Here is an 18,337-nt window from a genome sequence, read left to right on the forward strand (position 1 = left end):
GCTGCTGTGGAACAGCAAGACTGCAAGTCTGCATAAAAATGCAAATAAGATCACTTAACAGTAATGGGCCATGTGTCTTTCAGGCCTATCGAAGCCAAGATTATCTCCCCCAAATCTGCTCCGAGCATTATCAGCTTCGCCACTTGCGCTCAAGAGTAGCGTACTGAGAAAAACATTGTTTTTTTTCCTTTTCTTTCTTTTTCTTTTTTTAAATCCTCCAAGCCACCAATAAAAACAGAGCGCTAAAGCCCGCTCTCACTCTCTCAATTGGCTGCGAGACCCTGCCAAAAATATTTGGCTGATTGGTTGTTGCTAAGCAGTCGACTCTCTGAGAAGGCGGAAGCTTTCGGCGGCCTTCGCTCGGCCAGACCCGCCCCCACCACCACAGAGTCATGCTGTGAATGTAGAAAGTGATGAAGAAGTCGCTCAAGTTCAACTTCAGAGATGGAAGAAGAGTAATCAGGAGATATAAGAATTTCACTCGGTGAGGGAGATCAAAGGCTTTTGTGGACCTTTTGTACTCCAGATAAAGGATCAGAATGAGTAGATTTGAGGGTGCGGGCTGGGGGAGGCACTTAATTTTACAACTTAGGTACCAGGATAGAGATGGAGAAAACGAGCTGTGGGGGAGGGAGCAGCTACAAAAATAGCAGTTAACCAAAAACTGTGACACAAAACAAATAGCCCTACTGTATCATTTAGAGCTGGAGGCAATTTATTTTCCACGTCTGAGCCCTGAGACGCTGCAGCACTGCTCATCACCAAAGGGATAACATGTAGCCTGTGGGGCTGCTGCTGCCAGCTGTGACAGATGCAGGCGGTGGAGACACTGAGGAGTATGTTTGAATGGAGACTGAGCAAAATTAAATTTAAAATAAGGAGAAAAAGGGAAAGAGAGTGTTGTGAGGCTGCCAACACACTGGGTTGTTAGTGTCCTCGCCTGTAATGTTGTCAAAAGTGTCATAATAGTCCTGACTGCTTCTTCAATCACAGAGCGTATGGCGGAGCAGGGAGCCAATTAGCCTCGCTCTCACCAGACTCTACTCCTCAGAGACGCTCGGCCTCAGTCTGCTCACACCGGCAAAGCTGAGCTGCTGGTAAACACACTCCCATTGAAGGAAACAACCAGGATGTTTACACAGGCTGAGTCTCCAAGGATGCGAGGAACCGCCGAACCGGGCCAATCCCAGCAAGCCTGCCGTGTCCCGGCAGCCAGTGGAAGCTCTGTTTTTCCCTGCTCGTTTAGCCAATGGGTGGCGAGCTCTGCGGACTTCGAGCCAATGGCGGAGCACGGATGCTTGTAACCATGCAACAGCAAAGCAGCCCGGGCTGTGGAGTTCTGCTGCCGCGCTGCTGCCGCTCAGCCGAACTCACAGCCACTGAGAGGCAGAGAAAAAAAAAAAATGAGAGCATGGGGAGCACGTGGTGAGAAAGTTATGGATGCAGCTCTGAGCCGGCCGCACCCTATACCAACACAGCTGCACCAGCAGGAGGAAAGGAAAAAAAATGGGTCATGTGCATTCCTTTAAACAGTGCACTGTCTGACGGGCAACGCCACAGAAAAGCTAAATATGACATTGTCGATTACCACGGCAATGCAAGCAGAGCTGGCCGCTTCAAAAGAGACAGCAAAGTCCCTCTTTAGGGTGTCGCAAATGTGCTTGACATGACATCAAAATGCCACTTACCCTAAGGTGACATCTTTCATGAAAGGTCACATAACACCAGAGCTTAATCACAGATTAATGTGATCTGAAGGTTTACATAACTGTCCCCTGGACCTGCTAAATAAACAAGTGATCATGTTTGTAGGTCTTTGTCCCAGCAGGAGAAAGCCTTTAGTGGCCTCAAGTGGAAAAGCTGTGGCGAATAGTTGGCCATACATGCAGCACACAGAGCACAGGGTGTGGTTTTTTAACAGAAAAAAAACAACTTCTAGTACAAGCATAAAAACACACACACACCATTTAAAAGTGTCACTATCTCTCTCCTCCTCTTTTCTCTCCTGCACAAGTGCGCTCTTCTCTCCAGCCTCACACGTGGTAAAATATAAACTCTATGGCGCCACGCTCCTGCCGCCCGATTGGCTGGGGCGCAGCTCCGATCCGCGGATGTGATTTGTTGTTGCTAAGCAGTGAGGAGCTGTTGAGAGTGAAAACAAGACAGCGTGGTCCTGCTAACTACCAGCCAACTCTGGAGTTTTCATCCTCCCCTCCCTCCTTTTCTCGCTCCCGTTCTCTCAGAGTATCGCACCTTTTTTTTTGCCTCTGCCCCACCCATACTGCAGTGCTGCTAGACGGGGGTCCTGCCGACTTACCGAAATAGCCACTGACCTAATAAATTCACTCATTCTGATAATCGGATTCGAACAACACTGCTGTCAAGCAGTCACACGTTCAAAAGACTGTTTACGGTTTCTACTTCTGTACATGTGAGCATCTTCTATGATCTCGGACTGTGTTTATCAAGTGCAGAGAAATTCAGGAGGTCAGACACAAAGACTCTAAAGGTCAGCATTAAAAAGCACCAGGCAGCACTTAAAAAACAAAACATGGTTACATAAGGAACAGACAATGAGGATAAAACAGGTAAAAAGATCTTATATAAGCTCGTTTAAAGCCACTGTGAGCTTGGTAAGTGGAGTTATATATTCAGACCTCTGCAGGAAAACAAGTGCCGGGTTTAAAGAAGCCAGTTTTGAGCAATCAGTTACGAGTTTCTCCAGTGATGGAGTTCAATCAGCTTCATCGCGACCTGTTATTTTTGGGGACAGTAGTGTCTATTATTAAAACGCACTCAGCAGCTCCCTGGTTACACAGAGCAGACTAAAGATACAATGTGAGGAAAATGAAAAAAATAAAAACTCTTAACCTCATCCTTTACCTAACTATAGCCAGACCCGTGCAGTCAACTCAAATTCTGAGCACCAGCCCGTCTACGACGCAATTGGCCGCCAAGTCGCCCAGCTTGGCCGATTGGCTGTTGCTAAGCAGTAGGCTGGTGGGAGCCAGCCTGCGAGCACGGCGGCCCAGAAGAGCTGTTGCAGCTACGGGGCCCTGAGGGTGGGTGGGGCGGGGAGGGGGCAGTCGGTGGAGCATGTTCAAACAAAGCTGCTGTCCTCTCACCTCCAAGTGCTCCCGAAGGTGCTGAAGGGCCCCGTGGAGCACTTGCTGGCTTTAAACTTGGCAGGGCAAACACACACACGGTTCGCACATATACACACACCAAAGGGTTAAATCCTACATGTACACATATACGGGCGCCGAGACAGACGTAAACACCACGTCTCCAGGGCGACGTTTACGGCACGAGGATGAAAGCGTTAAAGGTGAAGCGACAGCCGACACAACAGCAGGCTCGTCGCACGCTGAATGCCGGATCAAAGCAAACATCTACAATATTTATAGATTACAGGATAGAGAAGTGGAAGGAGGGGCTTTTATAAATGACAGAAATTGAAAAGCGCTGACATCTGAGCGCTGACTGGTTTTCAAGAGTTTGCCTTTGAAGTGCTCGACTCCCAAATCTCAATCAGAGGTAGAAGAAAGAAGAAAACAACAACAACAAAAAGAAAAGCAGGTCTTTACTTGAGATCTATTATACTTTATATAAAATGGGATCCAGATGTGAGAGTTTTGTTCTTAACAAAGTGCTAAAGTTACTGGGATGCTTGAAAAGTAGAAAGAGTAGTTAAATCCAGAGCAGTACAGGGTGCCACTTACTGCCACAGGGTCTGTTTGACTTGGAAAGGTAAAGTCAAGCAGGTAAAAGTCCCAAAAGGGTCGCAGAATGTTTTCAAAAAGCTGACCTAATTAACGGTGAGAGATGTTCAACTTCACCGTTTCACATTCATTTTAACCAAATACAAGTTCACTGTCGCTATTATAAATATAAGCAACACATTTCAAACAACTTCCTTTAAAAACAGGCAATTTCCACGCTTCCTGAAAATGTGTTTTCTGACATTTAAGGCGCCTCTTATTTGTTTATTTTTTAGTTAAATTAGCCCCTTTAGAAGAGAAACCTACCTAAAAATCACTTTTTTTTGTTTCTTGTGACATTTCTAAAGTTCAGCAACAACTCTGTAGGCAGACAGATGGAAATGGAGCACTCGGCAGTGTATATACTCAAGGGATGACATTAAAAAGCAGCGTGTGTGTGAGGATAAGGGGAGGGTGTCAGAGAAGAAGCAGGGGGAGACTTAAATTCAAGGGCGAGAGACAAAGAGAATAAATGCAAAGGAGAGACTGGTGTGGTCAGGCTTGCTGCGCTGTAACCCTGGAAAAACAAAACCTTACAAACAACAACTACTAAAGTCGAGAGACCATTAGTCCACAACTTCTAAACATACTGCTCAAAAGACTTATTTATATAAGGTGACAAAAAAACAGAAAAGAAAAAAGCCGGTAGTTTGTGGCGAAAAAGCCTGTAAATATGTAAGAGAGCATACAGAAAGCAAGTAGAGAGAGTGTGACACGGCAGGGAGAAAGCGAGCAGTGGAAGGGTGTGACCAGCACCAGGGTGAACGCTCAGGAGTTTTCCCTGCAGCAGCTGAGGTGGCTGGCAGGGGAATATTCTGCTTCTACCTGTTAATCACGTTCATCTTGATATTGTACGGCAGATCCCAGGCAGGAGCTTTTTTGTTGCCCTCATGCCAAGAGTTTACCCTGGTAAAACTGTGGCTTTGTGCAGGGTGTAAAAAAGAGTCCGGCAGTACTCTGAAAGATTTTGTGAAATCTTTCATTTTTCCCACCCAAGTAACTACACCTCTTGACTTGAGTATGGTGGGACAGACTACACAGCATGCCGAGTTGCTCCCTGCTGTGAAAGAGCATTGTTTATATAGCACCTCGAACACCCAGGGCTAACACGCGGTGCTTCGGGTCTTGTCAGAAAACTTTAAAGTGAGCCTGTGGTGTAAAAACGGTTGGCAGAAAATTGGCGGCACGCTGCGTTTCAGCCGTCAAGTAGATACAATGGCAGCAAGCTCGAACATTAAGGTGATGAAACGACACTGCGCATCTTCAAAAGGTTCGACTCTAACAAGGTTTTCGATGTTATGACTCCCTCAGGAAAACAGACAGCGTATTCAGAATAATACATAGGGAATAATTTATTACAGGACCTCAGGACCTTGGATACCTAAAGCAAGAAAGGCTGCTGATATAATCCTGATTCGAGGAGCTATATTACACTCAAAAAGTGGGTGTAATGGACTTGTAAAGGTAAAAATAAGATGAAAGAACAGAAAAGGAACACACTGCGCCAAACATCTAAGGTGGGCGTCAAACCTACTGTTTACCAAGGAAGACAAAATCAATGCCCTCCCCACTGTGAGATGCAGCGAGAACTGCATCTCACTTTGGGCAGCAGCAGCAGCAGTAACCTAACAGGACTGGGTAAACATGTGGTCTGTGTCAGACTGTAAACTTTTCACTGGCGGAATCCAGGGGACTTTCTCAGCAGTGCCGCATGCCTTTTCAAGGTGTTATGTGAAAATGTAACTGCGCTAAACACGTTAAGAGTTGTATTTTATGTCTGAGGTTAAAGCACTGACATGCAGCATGGTCTCAGGTGTGTCTGAGACCCCCCCCCCCCCCCTTCCCCCTCCCACAGCAGCAGCAGCAGCAGCGTGTAGCAAACCTGAGCTCCTTTTCTGTCAAACAAACAACAGCTTGTCATTTTGCATACTTTTACATGTATCTTCTCCGGGGCCACTTTGCTACAGCTTTAAACCGCTAAGATCAACACAAACGCTTTATGCAAAGTGTTCAACTCAACGGTTAAGAGCATAATAAACAGACTGGTGCATGTAAATGTGATGCAGATTATCTGCAGACAGGAGGGGGACGTCACCAGTTACCACTGTTATCCTGCTCTATAGTTTTATAATAAACGAATCTTGCATTTTAAATCTGCAAAGAAAGCAGCAGCTGCATCTTCACTTGGAACATAAATTCCATTCAATGTAACTTGGGGCTGCTTTCAGATCGCTTTTCGGATTAACTCAACCGGGCTTAGGACAGCAGAGCGCATGTGCTCATAGTTGCCTGTATTTCTCCGCAGAGAGAATCAAAAGTTCCAGCGAACCCCAAAAAGCAACCATGACATTTCAGCTCATAACGTGTTCCCCTTTCGCGGTTGGAAATAACAACAGACTATAGAAAGCCATTTTCTCCATAAACTGCAAGAAGAAGCTATTCATCGTACACCAAACTTTCCTGTCAGTTATCTGGAGCGCGTTTTGCCCTGACATGTAACCCAAATGTTAGCAACTTACCTAAAACTGCCGACACCAGATAAATACATTAAAACAGCTAGCTCTAGTTAGCGGGGCATTAGCGCATCTGCTACTGTGTGCGTCCATTATCGGACACGAAGCCAAACTCGCTCACAAACACTTCATTTTCCTGTTCTGCGCTGTGACACTCCACTTAACCTTTGTGTCGCATTATTTTCTTGGCACCGTTTGTAAGGCTGCCTATTATAACACGCAGTAAAACGAGGTTTATGAGCAAAGTGAACACAAACAAATACTTCCCCAGCAACTTCGGAATGCGCCGCTTCGGCGGAGGAATACTAAACAAGAAGTATCGCTTGACAAAAAAGTAATAAGTTTAAAATGACTTTACAAATACATTAGGGGAGGGAGGCGTTACTAGTTTGTGTGTTTGTTATTTTAGGGGTCGTCTTTATTTTGTAGGCGCTAGAGTGGTGATGCGATATAATTAATGTGTAGTTACTTACTATCAGTTGGCAGCTGTTTTATAATTACCTCGTCTTTCTGACGCTTCCGTTACTTTCTCCATGTGATTCGTCTGCCTCTGACCCATTGTCGTCGTCCTCCACGGTAACGTCTGCTCCAATGACCGAGGTGCCTACGTTCTCCAAGCCACGCTTCATGACTCCTGCACCATCTTGCCCCGCGGTCGAACCTGAACCCCCGGTTGTGGACTGCGGCACCCTCCCGATGGTGGAGCCCTGAGCTTGCGAAGTCCCAAATCCGATAAGCGCTTTCAGCAACAAGAGGAGCACCAGGGAAATGCTCACGTTTCCAAAGTGAAACCCCCTTTCCATTTGTGAGACTGGCACATTAGTGATTAGATTTACATGCCACTGGCCTTGTAAATCTTAACATAAAAAAACTTAAGGTCCAAAAAACTGTAGTTAAAACAGAAAACAAAGCTGTGTCTTCTAAAACGCCCTTTTCGGAGATGTTCTTTAAGTAAACATAAACAGCCACTGGGAAACCATGTTATTGCCTTTATACTGGACTCGACTTGCCTTGGTAACGCTGAATCCCGCCTTGTTTCTACACTAGGATTGGTTAGTAGAATCACCGAGTTTGTTAAAAATTTATGTATCCGCCTCTCGTTGGATAATTTGCTGTCAATCATCTAGACTCGCACACTAAGCAGAATACTATTGCACTACCCATCTGTCACTTAAAGAGGCGGGCTCAGGAAGTCCCAGCCTCCCAAACAGTGTACTGCATTGGCTAATCCGCTGTCTGTCACAGCCACGCAGGCGCATTGACGGCTGCCCGACGACCAGAGCAAAAGGTGACGCAAAAATGTCCTCGATGGCGAATTCCGTAGCGGGTCTGTGATTGGTCCGAGTTGACGTCCTCTGACCAATAACACAGGTTGGTCTGACAGGCAGGGACGTTATTGGTCAGTTTGCGTCCTGGGTGACTGAATGGAACGACTAGATTCGACATTTAGGCTGTCATTCATGAATTGTTGTCAAGACAGCCAACATGAAAGCATCAACGTGGCTTCAGTATAGAAGATCGGTGCAGTTCCTGGTCCTGATCACGAGTTATCGTTCTCAGTTTCATTTAAACAGAGATAACAATGACATAATGTCTAGAACTCAAGTCACAGGAGAAAAGCTTAAAGCTCTCCATGATATTACAGAACATTTTGTGAGTTATAAATATATATTACACAAGTTATTATAAACATGTCAAAGCATTTATAGTTGCTCAATATACAAAAGGCGAATTTAGTTATTTATTGTACATAAGGGTATTGGCTCATAATCTGTATATAGAACATTTTGTTGTGCTGGCATTAAACTACCTTAAGCACACCAAGCAGGTTGAATATCTAGCGCCTCCCTGTGGCCAAAAAGGAGGGTGGCACTTTCCTGCACTCTGCACAAACTCGAGCACAGCTCGTTGTTATATTCATTCCAGTGTGCCTACTGGCTAAACTGCTCCACCGAGGACACCATCTCCTCTGCTCTTTACTGAAGCCTGCACACCTGGAGAACACCACTCTGAGCACTTCGCTGTTCGCACTGACTGACACATGACCACCAACCACACTATGAAGTTTGCGGGCAATGCAACAGCGGTGGGCCACCTGGCTTACAGAGAGGAGGTGTAACAGTTGGTGTGGAGTCAACAACCTGATCCTGAACGTCGGACTTCAGGAAGAACAAACCCAGCGACGCTTTGTTTCATCAACACGGCTGATGAGGAGGCGGCCAGCAGCACCACATCAGGGATGATATCACCTACTCTGTGAACATGGTGTCACTGGTCAAGAGGGCACAACATTAGGCTGCACTTCCCGCGCAGGATGAGGAGAGCCCCCCTAGTCCCACCCATCCTCACTACATTCTAGAGCAGTACCATAGAGGGCATTTTGACCAGCTGCATCTAGGTGTGGAGTGGATGCTGCAGTACATCTGATTAGAAGAGTGAAGAGAGGCAAGGATGGTGGAAGAAAATCACTGAGGCTCGTCTTCCCTCCATTTAAGACACTGCACCCAAGTGCTGCTTGTTTTGATGAAAGAGGGATGAGGATGCAGTGATGATGTCTGTGCCAGACATCATCACTGCATCCTCATCCCTCTTTCATGCTCTGTTGTCCCAACCCTTGCATGTTATAGGGTTTCTGCTGCTATACACGTTTAACATATTTTAACATGTTTTTTTATATTTCATCATGTTTAACCAACTGTAATGAAATTGTGTTCCTTGTATACCTGTTGTACAGTGACTGACAAGGTCAAAGTCAAGTAATGTTCAGAAATCACACTTATTGGTACGGATATCATCTAATATCATCTGTCAACAAGTATGCTCACACTAAATCACAAAAAAATAAAACAAGACATTGAGTTATAATTTTGGTCCTGTATTGGTTGACAAAGAAATTAGAACCTTTGCAGCAAAAATAATAATCACAGTCAACTGGTAAAGAAAAGAATGGAAAAAAAATACCATGCTGGTGCAAAAATATTCCAAACACATTCCCAGATCGCTTAACCTTTCATCTCCAGGCCACTTGAATTTGATTTATGAGACTGGAATAACATTAGAACAGAATCCGAGTGTGCACTTCACAGTGGCTTTTAAACATATTTGCCAATTGACTGCATTTGCATGACTTGATCTTGAATTTTGCAGTTCTGCCCATTTCCAGAGTCTCTCAGAGTTTCACATTAAAACAAACAGACATTCACAAAAATAAAACCACAGTGTAAGGCATAGTAAAGTCGAAGGAACGGCTGAATTTGAAAACCATAAGAACAACATGTGATGGCTGATGCAGGCAGAGACAGTAACTTGGCCACAAAATAACATAAGGGATCTTCAAGGGACAGACTCCATGCTATAAACTGAACTACGAAGATGTACAGTTTCACCAACACTGACAACGCTTTTGTCTTAAACCAATATATTTTAAAGGCATTCAACTATGAAAATGTATTAACTCTTGCTACTTGAATCATAAAGAACATTCTATTACTTTGGTATTACAAGACACATAAAATGTACTCATGGTTCTAGTGAAACTTACATAATCTACAGCACGCCAAAGTTAAATAGCATGGCTGTCTACCATCATTACCTACTTCAAGTTATGTTAGTGGGAGGCATTCAGTGTCCAGATGACTCGTGTAAAGAATAAGTAACGGTCATGCAGGTGACATACAGGCACAAAATGAACAGAGTCAGAGGAAGGAGATGTGTACGTGCATTAGTTTTGGTTTGATCCTGGACAAACAGTGAGGCTGAGGACTTTAACCTTCAATGATTAGTCCAACTTTACAGGAACAGTTGTGAAACCTCAGAGGAAACCACACATATTTCCCCAATCTGTCTTCATTCAGGACAGGAAATCAGATAGCTGCTTCATACCAACCAGTGAAATGAACACTTACACCTGCAGCTCTGCTAAAGCAACTTTACAGTAGTGTGACACAGTGGACTTGAAATGCAGAGATTTTATACCCGTTATAAACCTCAACAAGGGTGGCCTCTAGTCTGTAATCTGTAACCTGCAGTCATGGAAATACATCAACACAGTGTCACAATATTGATGTATTTACAGTGATACAATACACCGATATAGTGTCACTGAAAGGTACAGGGTAAGCTTGTGTTGTTTTGTCATGTTAGGCTTCTTCAACAAGGAAACTTGCATTACACTCCACCTTTATATTGTGCATCTTTGTAACACGTTACCAGAGGCTTCATAGCTGCACTAGATCATTTTATGCCTCTTGCTGCTTAAATTGGGATATTCATTAGTAGTTCTTGCCATCCCCCCAAAAGCAGGGAGACTAGTGCTGACTGCTTACAGGGTTTTTTTGGTTTTGTCAGCCTAGCAGATGTTTTGACATATAATTATGATATTTATTTATTTATTTATTTCTTAAATGTGCCTTTAAAAAGGTCTTTTTTTTTTAAATCTCAAGGCACTCCTTAATCTGGCTGTGCAGCACTGTAGTGGTTCACCTTAATATTTGAGAACCACAACTCTGCAGAGACTCGGTCAAACCCGCTAACTGCAGAAGAGCCAAAATTCCCAGTGTGACCGGGAAGCCAAACTGGGGAACATTACAGGCTAAGAAAGAAGATGCGACACACTTGATTTTACTCATCAGGCACTTTAAAACTCTGAAGCACCACCATCAGGATGAGAAAACCAAGTGATCCTCAGATTTAGATCCTAGTGAGATGTGTGAAAACTGCTTGCTTTGCAGGAGGTGCAGCTCAACCCAAACAGTACGGCACCTGGAGGAAATCAAGACTATGGCACTTGTGGGAGTGGTGAGGTCATTCGGAAAGATGAGCAGAGAGAGATGGTGTCGATTGTGGAAAACTCAGTTGACCGCAGGATCTCGAACCTGCACGCTTCCGTCCTCCATGCCAAAGTAGGCCCTTTCAGCCATCCCTACGAAGAGCCCGGTATCTACCACACCTGTAAGCACACAGAGACAGGCTGAGCACTCTGAACACTGATGGATGGACCAATATACTTACAGCAAGAATGAGACACGCCCCAAGCTCCTCACCCGGGATCATCTTGATTGCAGTGTTCACTTCCTTCCAGTTCTGAGCATGCTCAAACTTCCAGTCCAGGATGAAGTTGCTATTATCAGTGACCACGGGACCCTGAAAGCCACAAATACATAACCCAGTCGCTCCAGCAAAGTACGGGAACACACGCAAAGCTTGTTATCTCGGGTGCTGGAAATATAATTGTTCTCCTTAGCAGTTTACAAAACGCTTGAGTGTGGTCTGCCACATGTAATTACTAAGTGATCGTGCGCGATTATAAAGGAAGTTTTAATTAAATAACAGCATGTCTGATTGTCAAGGATCTGTGAGTAAACAAACTGTCCCACTCATTAGCACTCAAAACAGTTTCCAGGCTCAACAGCATAAAAAAGGAAGAAAAAAAAAGAGAGAGAAAAAAAGAGCAATGAAAACATTAAGAGCTGGAATAATAAACAGAGGCTCCCGTCTCTCGCTGGATGTTGTTCATTTGAAAGAACCGAGTAGGAGGCAAATCATTTTAGTCTGCAGAGTGTTAATGAGGCAGTTACGGCGCCTGTGTAGGCGGCTTTGCCCTCCGCTTTCAGTGTAAACTTTCCTCAGTTTCACACAGTTGTTACAAGCCTCTAATGAAGCTGACTCACAAGGCCCTGCAGTTAGTTAATTGCACTGGATTGACACTACAGGCACTGCAGCCAATGAGCTGGTCCACAGCAGCATGTGAACAGTCTTCACTAGGTCTTCCTCAAAGTTACTCAAAAACCGTTTAACCATGTGCTCCTCGCTTCACCAAGTTCAGTAAATGACATATAGAAAATGTAAAGTCCCAGTTATTGTTTGTGGGTTCAACTCCTTCATGTGAAGCCCAGTGTAATGCTTCACTGTCACTAATGAGGCGGTATCACCATCCATCATCACATCCTTCAATTTGGACACACTTAAAGATAAAAATACTAGTAGGTAGGATAAGTGAAATGAGATGATCAGAGGGTAAAATCACCTTTTACACCGAGGCCAGCTACACAGGCAACATCAGGCTGATATACACGGCAGCATTTTTGATTCTGTTTTATGGGAAGGGTTAAAATGTTGCTAATAAAAGTAGAAAATGGGGATCAGTGACTGCGGTGTAGCACCTATGGAAGTCTGGTCGGGACAAACAACAGGCACAAGTCCCCAGAAGCAAACAAAGGTTATTAACCAATATGCTGCCACTGAAATGTCTCTTTTATGCACAGCCTATGGCTAAATTTAAACTTAAATTCTTTTTAACTGTTGATTAATGCTAAAAGTTCAATGGTAAGTTTGAGAACCACTGAATGAAAATCCAGGAGGAAAACCAAAGCAAAGCTGTGAGCAATGAAACAAAGAGGTGCAGCTGAGATGTCACAGATGTTAGAGTCAGTCCACTTACTGCTTTGCTGACAGCCATTCTTAAGTTAGCCTCGCCTCCAAAACGCTTGGCTATTGTTCTGGAGACGGGAACATGCGCCATGGGGATAACCTCAACGGGAACTCCTTTCTTCCACTGTTGGCCCAGAGCTTTGGAGTCCTTCCTAGAGTTGTGGAGAAAGGGAACGAAATCTGGACGAATGATCCTCACATAGATACAGATCAGTCTAAAACCCGTTTTTATTTTAATAAAAGAAAATTAATACAAATATTTAATACTTAAAGTGTCTTATTTGGTACCCGATGTGGCTGTGATAGCTGATGTGGCAGCAGCGAGTGTCAGTTTACTTAGAATGAAAGGATACATTTCCATCACTGGTTCAAAGCTGTGATAAAACTGGTGCCGTCTTGGAATTACAAGCACTCGCACACGGTAACGCTACAAACACACTTTCCTATCATATTGAACCGTCTGCCAAAACATAACGATTAACACCTCAACAGATCTCTGAATTCTACAATATTTTAATAAACAGTAGGATTACATGGTTCCTGAGGCCAAAGTCACCAGGATTTAAACTTGTCCCAAGATTTTTAATAGATGCATGTTGGGTAAGAATTTGAAAAAAATCTTACATCTCCTCATTCAAGTTAAATTTGCAAACGTGGGTTTCCACACCACTCACCTGCCTAGCAGGGTGGCCAGACCCCATCACCCTAAAAAGCCCAAGTGTGCACCTTTAATTATACCCAGATAGTCAAGATCTTCATATTAATAATTTTTCATGTCCTGTACATCCTAAAGGTCAGGTCAGGTTTATATGGTGGATGTTTGGAATCATGCACAGGTTAAGTCCAGTGCAGTTCGTTTTTTCTGTTGTAACAGAGTAATTTAGTCAACCCTGGTAAAAAAAATAAATAAATAAAAGTACACTGCTGAGCAATGTTTCCTCTAATTTTTCACGTGTCTGAGCGAACGCACAAACTCCCTGACCACTGTGAGCAACAGCAGATGTGTGCACTGTGGTCACAACAGCATCGAATCCATCCAAGTTTCATGGTTTATTAAAATAATCAAATTACAGCATTTACATTTATGTTAGACTACTTTTATTAACTGCTTTAGCCCACTTACAATAAAATGTAAAAGAAATCTTGTTCATGACCTGTGTAGTATGTTAACACTATTGGAAGTAAAAAAAACTTGAACTCCAATTTTGAAAACAACTTTCTTTTTTTATATATATAAAACTGACTTGTATTATGAGTCTGTGGTCTGGGAGAGAGTCCTGTAACTCTCTCTCTGCAAAATACAGTAAATAATGACCAATGTTGGGCAATTAATTATATAGTTACTCCTTCAAAAAAAGTAACTGAGTTATGCAAACAACAAAGTTTTTTGCAGCTGTTTACCTAAAAAAGTGTTTTTTAAAATAAACATTTCAAACTATTTACAGAACAATCAGCTGTTCTGTGTCAAATTTGATGCCACACAAATTATTTGTGCCACTCCAAAAAATAATTTCTGTCCACTATGAGATAAAGGAGAACAACAGCCTGATACCTGCAGGCCTGACAACAGGAGATGTATCACTGCTGTAACACCTGTAACATTCAGCAGTCGCCTCATTGTCCTGACACACACAACAAAACTATTGACTACACTACACACTAACTACACAAGATTTGCGCTAAATGTCGCAAATCTCTCACATCTCAAAACACGCCATCACTCCTAAAACTTCCTCCTTCCTAAACAACTAAATGCCATGTTGCCATATCATTTTTTGATTGGTCGACATGATACATTTTTCCACCAATAGGAAAAGGTGGGGTTTTTTTGGTTTCATCTTTGCTCACAGGCGGAGAGCGCTTTTGAGCGTTTTCCTTATAAAACGCCGTTTTTACCGTTTCCTCCCGCAGTAAATATAAACAACGATAGTATTCATGAAAAAAAAACAAACAAACATTGCAGATATTTTTATCATAACTCTGGTTTTACGTGGCCTATCAACACAATTTAAAAACTGGTATAAAGTCCACACTTCTTCCGTCTGTCCTGCTCACATCTCCAATGGTTGTACACGTGGCTTCACTCCACATCAGCCACACCGCTTTGCTAGCTAAAACACTGGTGTCGGCACATAAGGACGCTGTCACAGCCTGTCAACGACGCTGATTAGCTGCGTATATACGAATGTGAATCGCATCATTGGCTGGACTATGGGATAAGGTGGCATCTTCTAATCCCATACGGGAGCAGCCAGTCACTTACTAACTAACACTGCAAAACAGGATTGTTAAAGTATTAATTTTAATTTCAATTCAGGTTAGATTTTTTTTTCTGTGTGCAACACAGATTTTCTGTGCACGGAGAGCATGCCAGCAGTGCGCAATTGCACACACGTGCAGCTTAGAGGGAACATTGCTGCTGAGCTACCTGCTTTCATTTCCTTATATTTTGCTAGGAAAATGGAAACATACAACATTCAAAACAGCCTTAACTCTTAGGCAAGATAGGCCATGTTTAAAAGCTCAATGGTTATCACTTGGATGGTACAAACATCATCAGCGATTCAGCTAAAGAAACAGAAATAAAGTGTCTAAAGATACCATTTAAAATAGATTCTTTGCCAAGTTGCCTGTTATGTGTAGAGAACTCTGGTTCATCTCATAAGCAAATATATAAATCACTAAAGTTTTTCCTGGTTATAGTTGTCTAATATATAAAGCTATTACAGTCTTTACATGTGCTTAGAAACAAGCAACAACTCCAGTGCACACATGGAAATCTGTGTTCTGCTACTTCAATACGTAACACTACACCTCTGAATGACCACACTTTCTCTAACATCTGACATTTAGGTTCACTGATACATACCTGTAATCGGCAATTACAACAAAATGTTTAGCACAGCCGGCTACAATCTTCTCCTGAGTCAGGCAGCCACTGGTGAAGAAGAAGAAGAGGATGAATGAGAGAAAACCGGACAGATGCTGCTTGCAATCAGACATCTATACTGTACTCACCCTCCACCTTTTATCAGCGTGAGGTCTTTGTCCACTTCATCTGCTCCGTCAATTGCCACGTCCAGCTGCAAAAGTAAAGGCGGCGATTTTTTATGCAAGCAGACCACTAAGCACAGATACCGGTATATACACAAAAGAAACTCCTGAACCATTCCCTAAATGTAGAAAATGCTATAGTCAGCTCTCCCAATCATGTCTTATTTATTTGGTTGGGTTTTGCCCCCCTTTTTTTTTTTTATTGATAGTAAGTAGAGATAGACAGAAAACCAGGGGTTTCAGATTGATTTCCGATGAGCTCATCATACCTCGGGGTGCCTGTCCAGATCTGACAGAGTGAGGCCATGCTGTAGAATCAGCTGACGAGCCTGTGGGACAAAAAAAACAAAAGAAAAGCACAGAGGAAAGAAAAAACACACAGTTTTAAGTAAGGGGAAATGATGTTTCAAAGCCATATTGCTCCACACTGTTGTGAAATATGCAAACCAACCTGGAAGGAGGTGGGAACACAAACAATATTGAGTTTCTCCTGACGCACTCTCTCAGCTAGAAGAGAGAGGGATAAAACACAAGGGCCATTAGTGCTTCTATTTTATGAATTCTAATAAAGACCCAAATGGTGCTGCATTTAGGAATTTGCTTGTGTTGTTAAGACAGAAAAAACTGTGCTCTGTGTCACAACTGGAGCAGAACTTCAAATCCACCTGTAGAGCTCAAAGTTGGTGTATTATCTTGTGACGTACAGTCAAAGGTTAGGTTTCCCCTCACCTAATCTATCCACAGCGTAGACGATAGTTGACCCGCTGCCCACACCAACAACCTGATTATTCTACAAAAACACAAATAAAGTCAAACAAATGCAGTGAGGCTAAATATCCCAAGGATGTGTGGAGAAAAAACAAACAACACCAAAAGATGCATAAGAGTTTAATTTACTGCAGTCATAATAACAATGATCATATCATGAACCTACTTTGTTAGGAATGCTGAGTGTTTAATTCATGTATTGGCATACTAAAAATGACTAAAACACAAGATACCAAGATTTTAGGTTTCAGCAGGTTGAAAGCTCTCTCCTGTCTCATCTAAGCCTCTCCCACTAGAAGAGTCTGGACACGTGCACGTGCTTCAGACCTGCTGGTTTGGGCTCTTCTGTTCAAGTCTTTTATTCAACCCAACGTGCAGACAGCTCACTTCTTAAGCAGACTTGTTTGCTCTATATTGCTCAGCAGCGTTTTGCTTCATGAGATTGATTTTCTAAACCCTGAACACAGAGGCGAGGGGAGGTGCAGGAGTGTACATACAAATCGTAATTGCACAACAGTAAAATGTTATTATGGACGCTCCTCATCATCATCGGCCCAAATGGATACCGGAGAGACTTTAATGTGACATTTGGTGAGCGGTCATAATGTGGTTACTGGTTAGTTTATTTAGAAAAGTACGCATGGGGCAGTCACCTTTACAGTTCTCAGACTTATGCCGTGTTAAATCAGCAGTGTACGGCTCTGTCAAATACAGCGACCGCTTAGCACTGCTTAATGCTAAGCAAAGTTAGCTAGCTATCACAGCTAATTCGCTTCCAAACCGTGCAAGTTAGATAACGGTAACAAATCGCTAAGCTGGTCTTCTAGCTGTATATTTAGCCAACTTTGCTAGCACGCTGTTATCTAAACACGCAGATAAGACTACATACTGCTGTTTCAAATCCTGTTAATAGTAAGCGACAAACTAGCATTGAGTGAACGGTAACAGAACCTGCTGTACCTGAATGTGGTTATCCACGGCGGCGTAAGCAGCTAGCTTCTTCGCCTCCTCTGCCATGTTAGCTGCAGACTGACTGAAAAGACACACGTGCTTATAGTTATTGGGAACCGCCAACCTCCGGGATGCTAGACACACAAATCCAGCTGCGTGTTTCTTGAAGGAGACCCACCCCTGAAGTGTCATGACCCGGCCCACAAGACACGGAGACAGACAGTTCCACCAAAGACAGCGCCGCGGACAGCTTTCCACTCAAACAACATATATCTGCAGTTATAAACCCCGCCCCTTCCATGTTAGTGGATAAAATACAAATTTATATTCAAGGGGTCTCCTTTCCCATAAGTTTGGGAAAATATAATGCTTTTAAATTGGGGTGCAACGTCATCATATCAGATGCAATCACGGTGAAAAAATGAATAAAATTTATGTTTAATTTTCCCACTGATGATTCTGTATATATATATATATTTTTTTTTTTACGGAGTTTGTTTCAAATATTTAGGTTAAAAAACGAATCTGAATTCATGTTAATGGTCACAAAGTTACATGTGCAGCACTCTGGACAGCTTACATCCTTTAAGAGAAATAATTTGTAGCATTATTATTTGTTTTTCAGTACTCAGGCAGCAGCTTTAACATTGCTGTATGTCGGTGACCACAATGCAGGAGCAGACTGAACCAGGACTACAAACCTGCTCCATCTTCTCATCTCTGGAGATTTCCATTTACAAAGCACCAACAACTCAAAGGTAAATATTATATTGGAAAATCGGTTTATATATGTTGTTTATATAGTATGTATGGTATATAAGGCTTTGTCCTTTTTTAAATAAACAGCTAGTATGTCAGCAG

At 43.0% G+C, this 18,337-nt stretch overlaps 2 protein-coding genes across 7 annotated transcripts in view; both read right to left on the reverse strand.

The window, feature by feature from the left end:
- eif2ak3 (eukaryotic translation initiation factor 2-alpha kinase 3) overlaps positions 1–7,914 on the reverse strand; it is a 28,275-nt gene extending 20,361 nt beyond the window's left edge. The window contains exon 1 of one of the 3 annotated variants that reach the window (XM_085142438.1): positions 6,776–7,914. In XM_085142438.1, coding sequence (XP_084998564.1) covers positions 6,776–7,077 — 302 coding nt within the window. In that variant the 5' untranslated portion in view covers positions 7,078–7,914. The other 2 variants (XM_085142437.1, XM_085142440.1) reach the window with 2 other exon arrangements.
- A 713-nt stretch (positions 7,915–8,627) lies between these two features.
- rpia (ribose 5-phosphate isomerase A (ribose 5-phosphate epimerase)) lies at positions 8,628–17,744 on the reverse strand. 4 transcript variants are annotated; one of them, XM_085142442.1, is made up of 10 exons: positions 17,655–17,733; positions 17,486–17,558; positions 16,487–16,547; positions 16,209–16,264; positions 16,027–16,086; positions 15,722–15,786; positions 15,573–15,641; positions 12,714–12,855; positions 11,317–11,416; positions 8,628–11,222 (listed from the first exon to the last, which is right to left on the reverse strand). In XM_085142442.1, exons 1-10 carry the CDS (start codon positions 17,666–17,668, stop codon positions 11,125–11,127), a joined length of 738 nt encoding a protein of 245 aa, XP_084998568.1. In that variant the 5' UTR covers positions 17,669–17,733; the 3' UTR covers positions 8,628–11,124. The 4 variants fall into 4 exon arrangements, with proteins under 4 accessions (XP_084998568.1, XP_084998567.1, XP_084998570.1 ...); XM_085142441.1 differs by having other exon boundaries at positions 17,486–17,742; XM_085142444.1 differs by lacking the exons at positions 16,209–16,264; positions 16,487–16,547.
- Positions 17,745–18,337: the final 593 nt, after the last annotated feature.

Source organism: Neolamprologus multifasciatus, chromosome 19 (genome assembly GCF_963576455.1).
Source record: "Neolamprologus multifasciatus chromosome 19, fNeoMul1.2, whole genome shotgun sequence".
NCBI lineage: Eukaryota > Metazoa > Chordata > Actinopteri > Cichliformes > Cichlidae > Neolamprologus > Neolamprologus multifasciatus.

Excerpts from the sequence above, each read along its gene's own strand:
- rpia (XM_085142441.1), bottom strand. The coding sequence starts at position 17,668 with ATGACACTTCAGGGGTGGGTCTCCTTCAAGAAACACGCAGCTGGATTT. Across the intron at positions 16,265-16,486 it reads CTACGCTGTGGATAGATTAG|CTGAGAGAGTGCGTCAGGAG; the intron begins GTGAGGGGAAAC and ends TCTCTCTTCTAG. Across the intron at positions 11,417-12,713 it reads GAATGGCTGTCAGCAAAGCA|GGTCCCGTGGTCACTGATAA; the intron begins GTAAGTGGACTG and ends TGTGGCTTTCAG.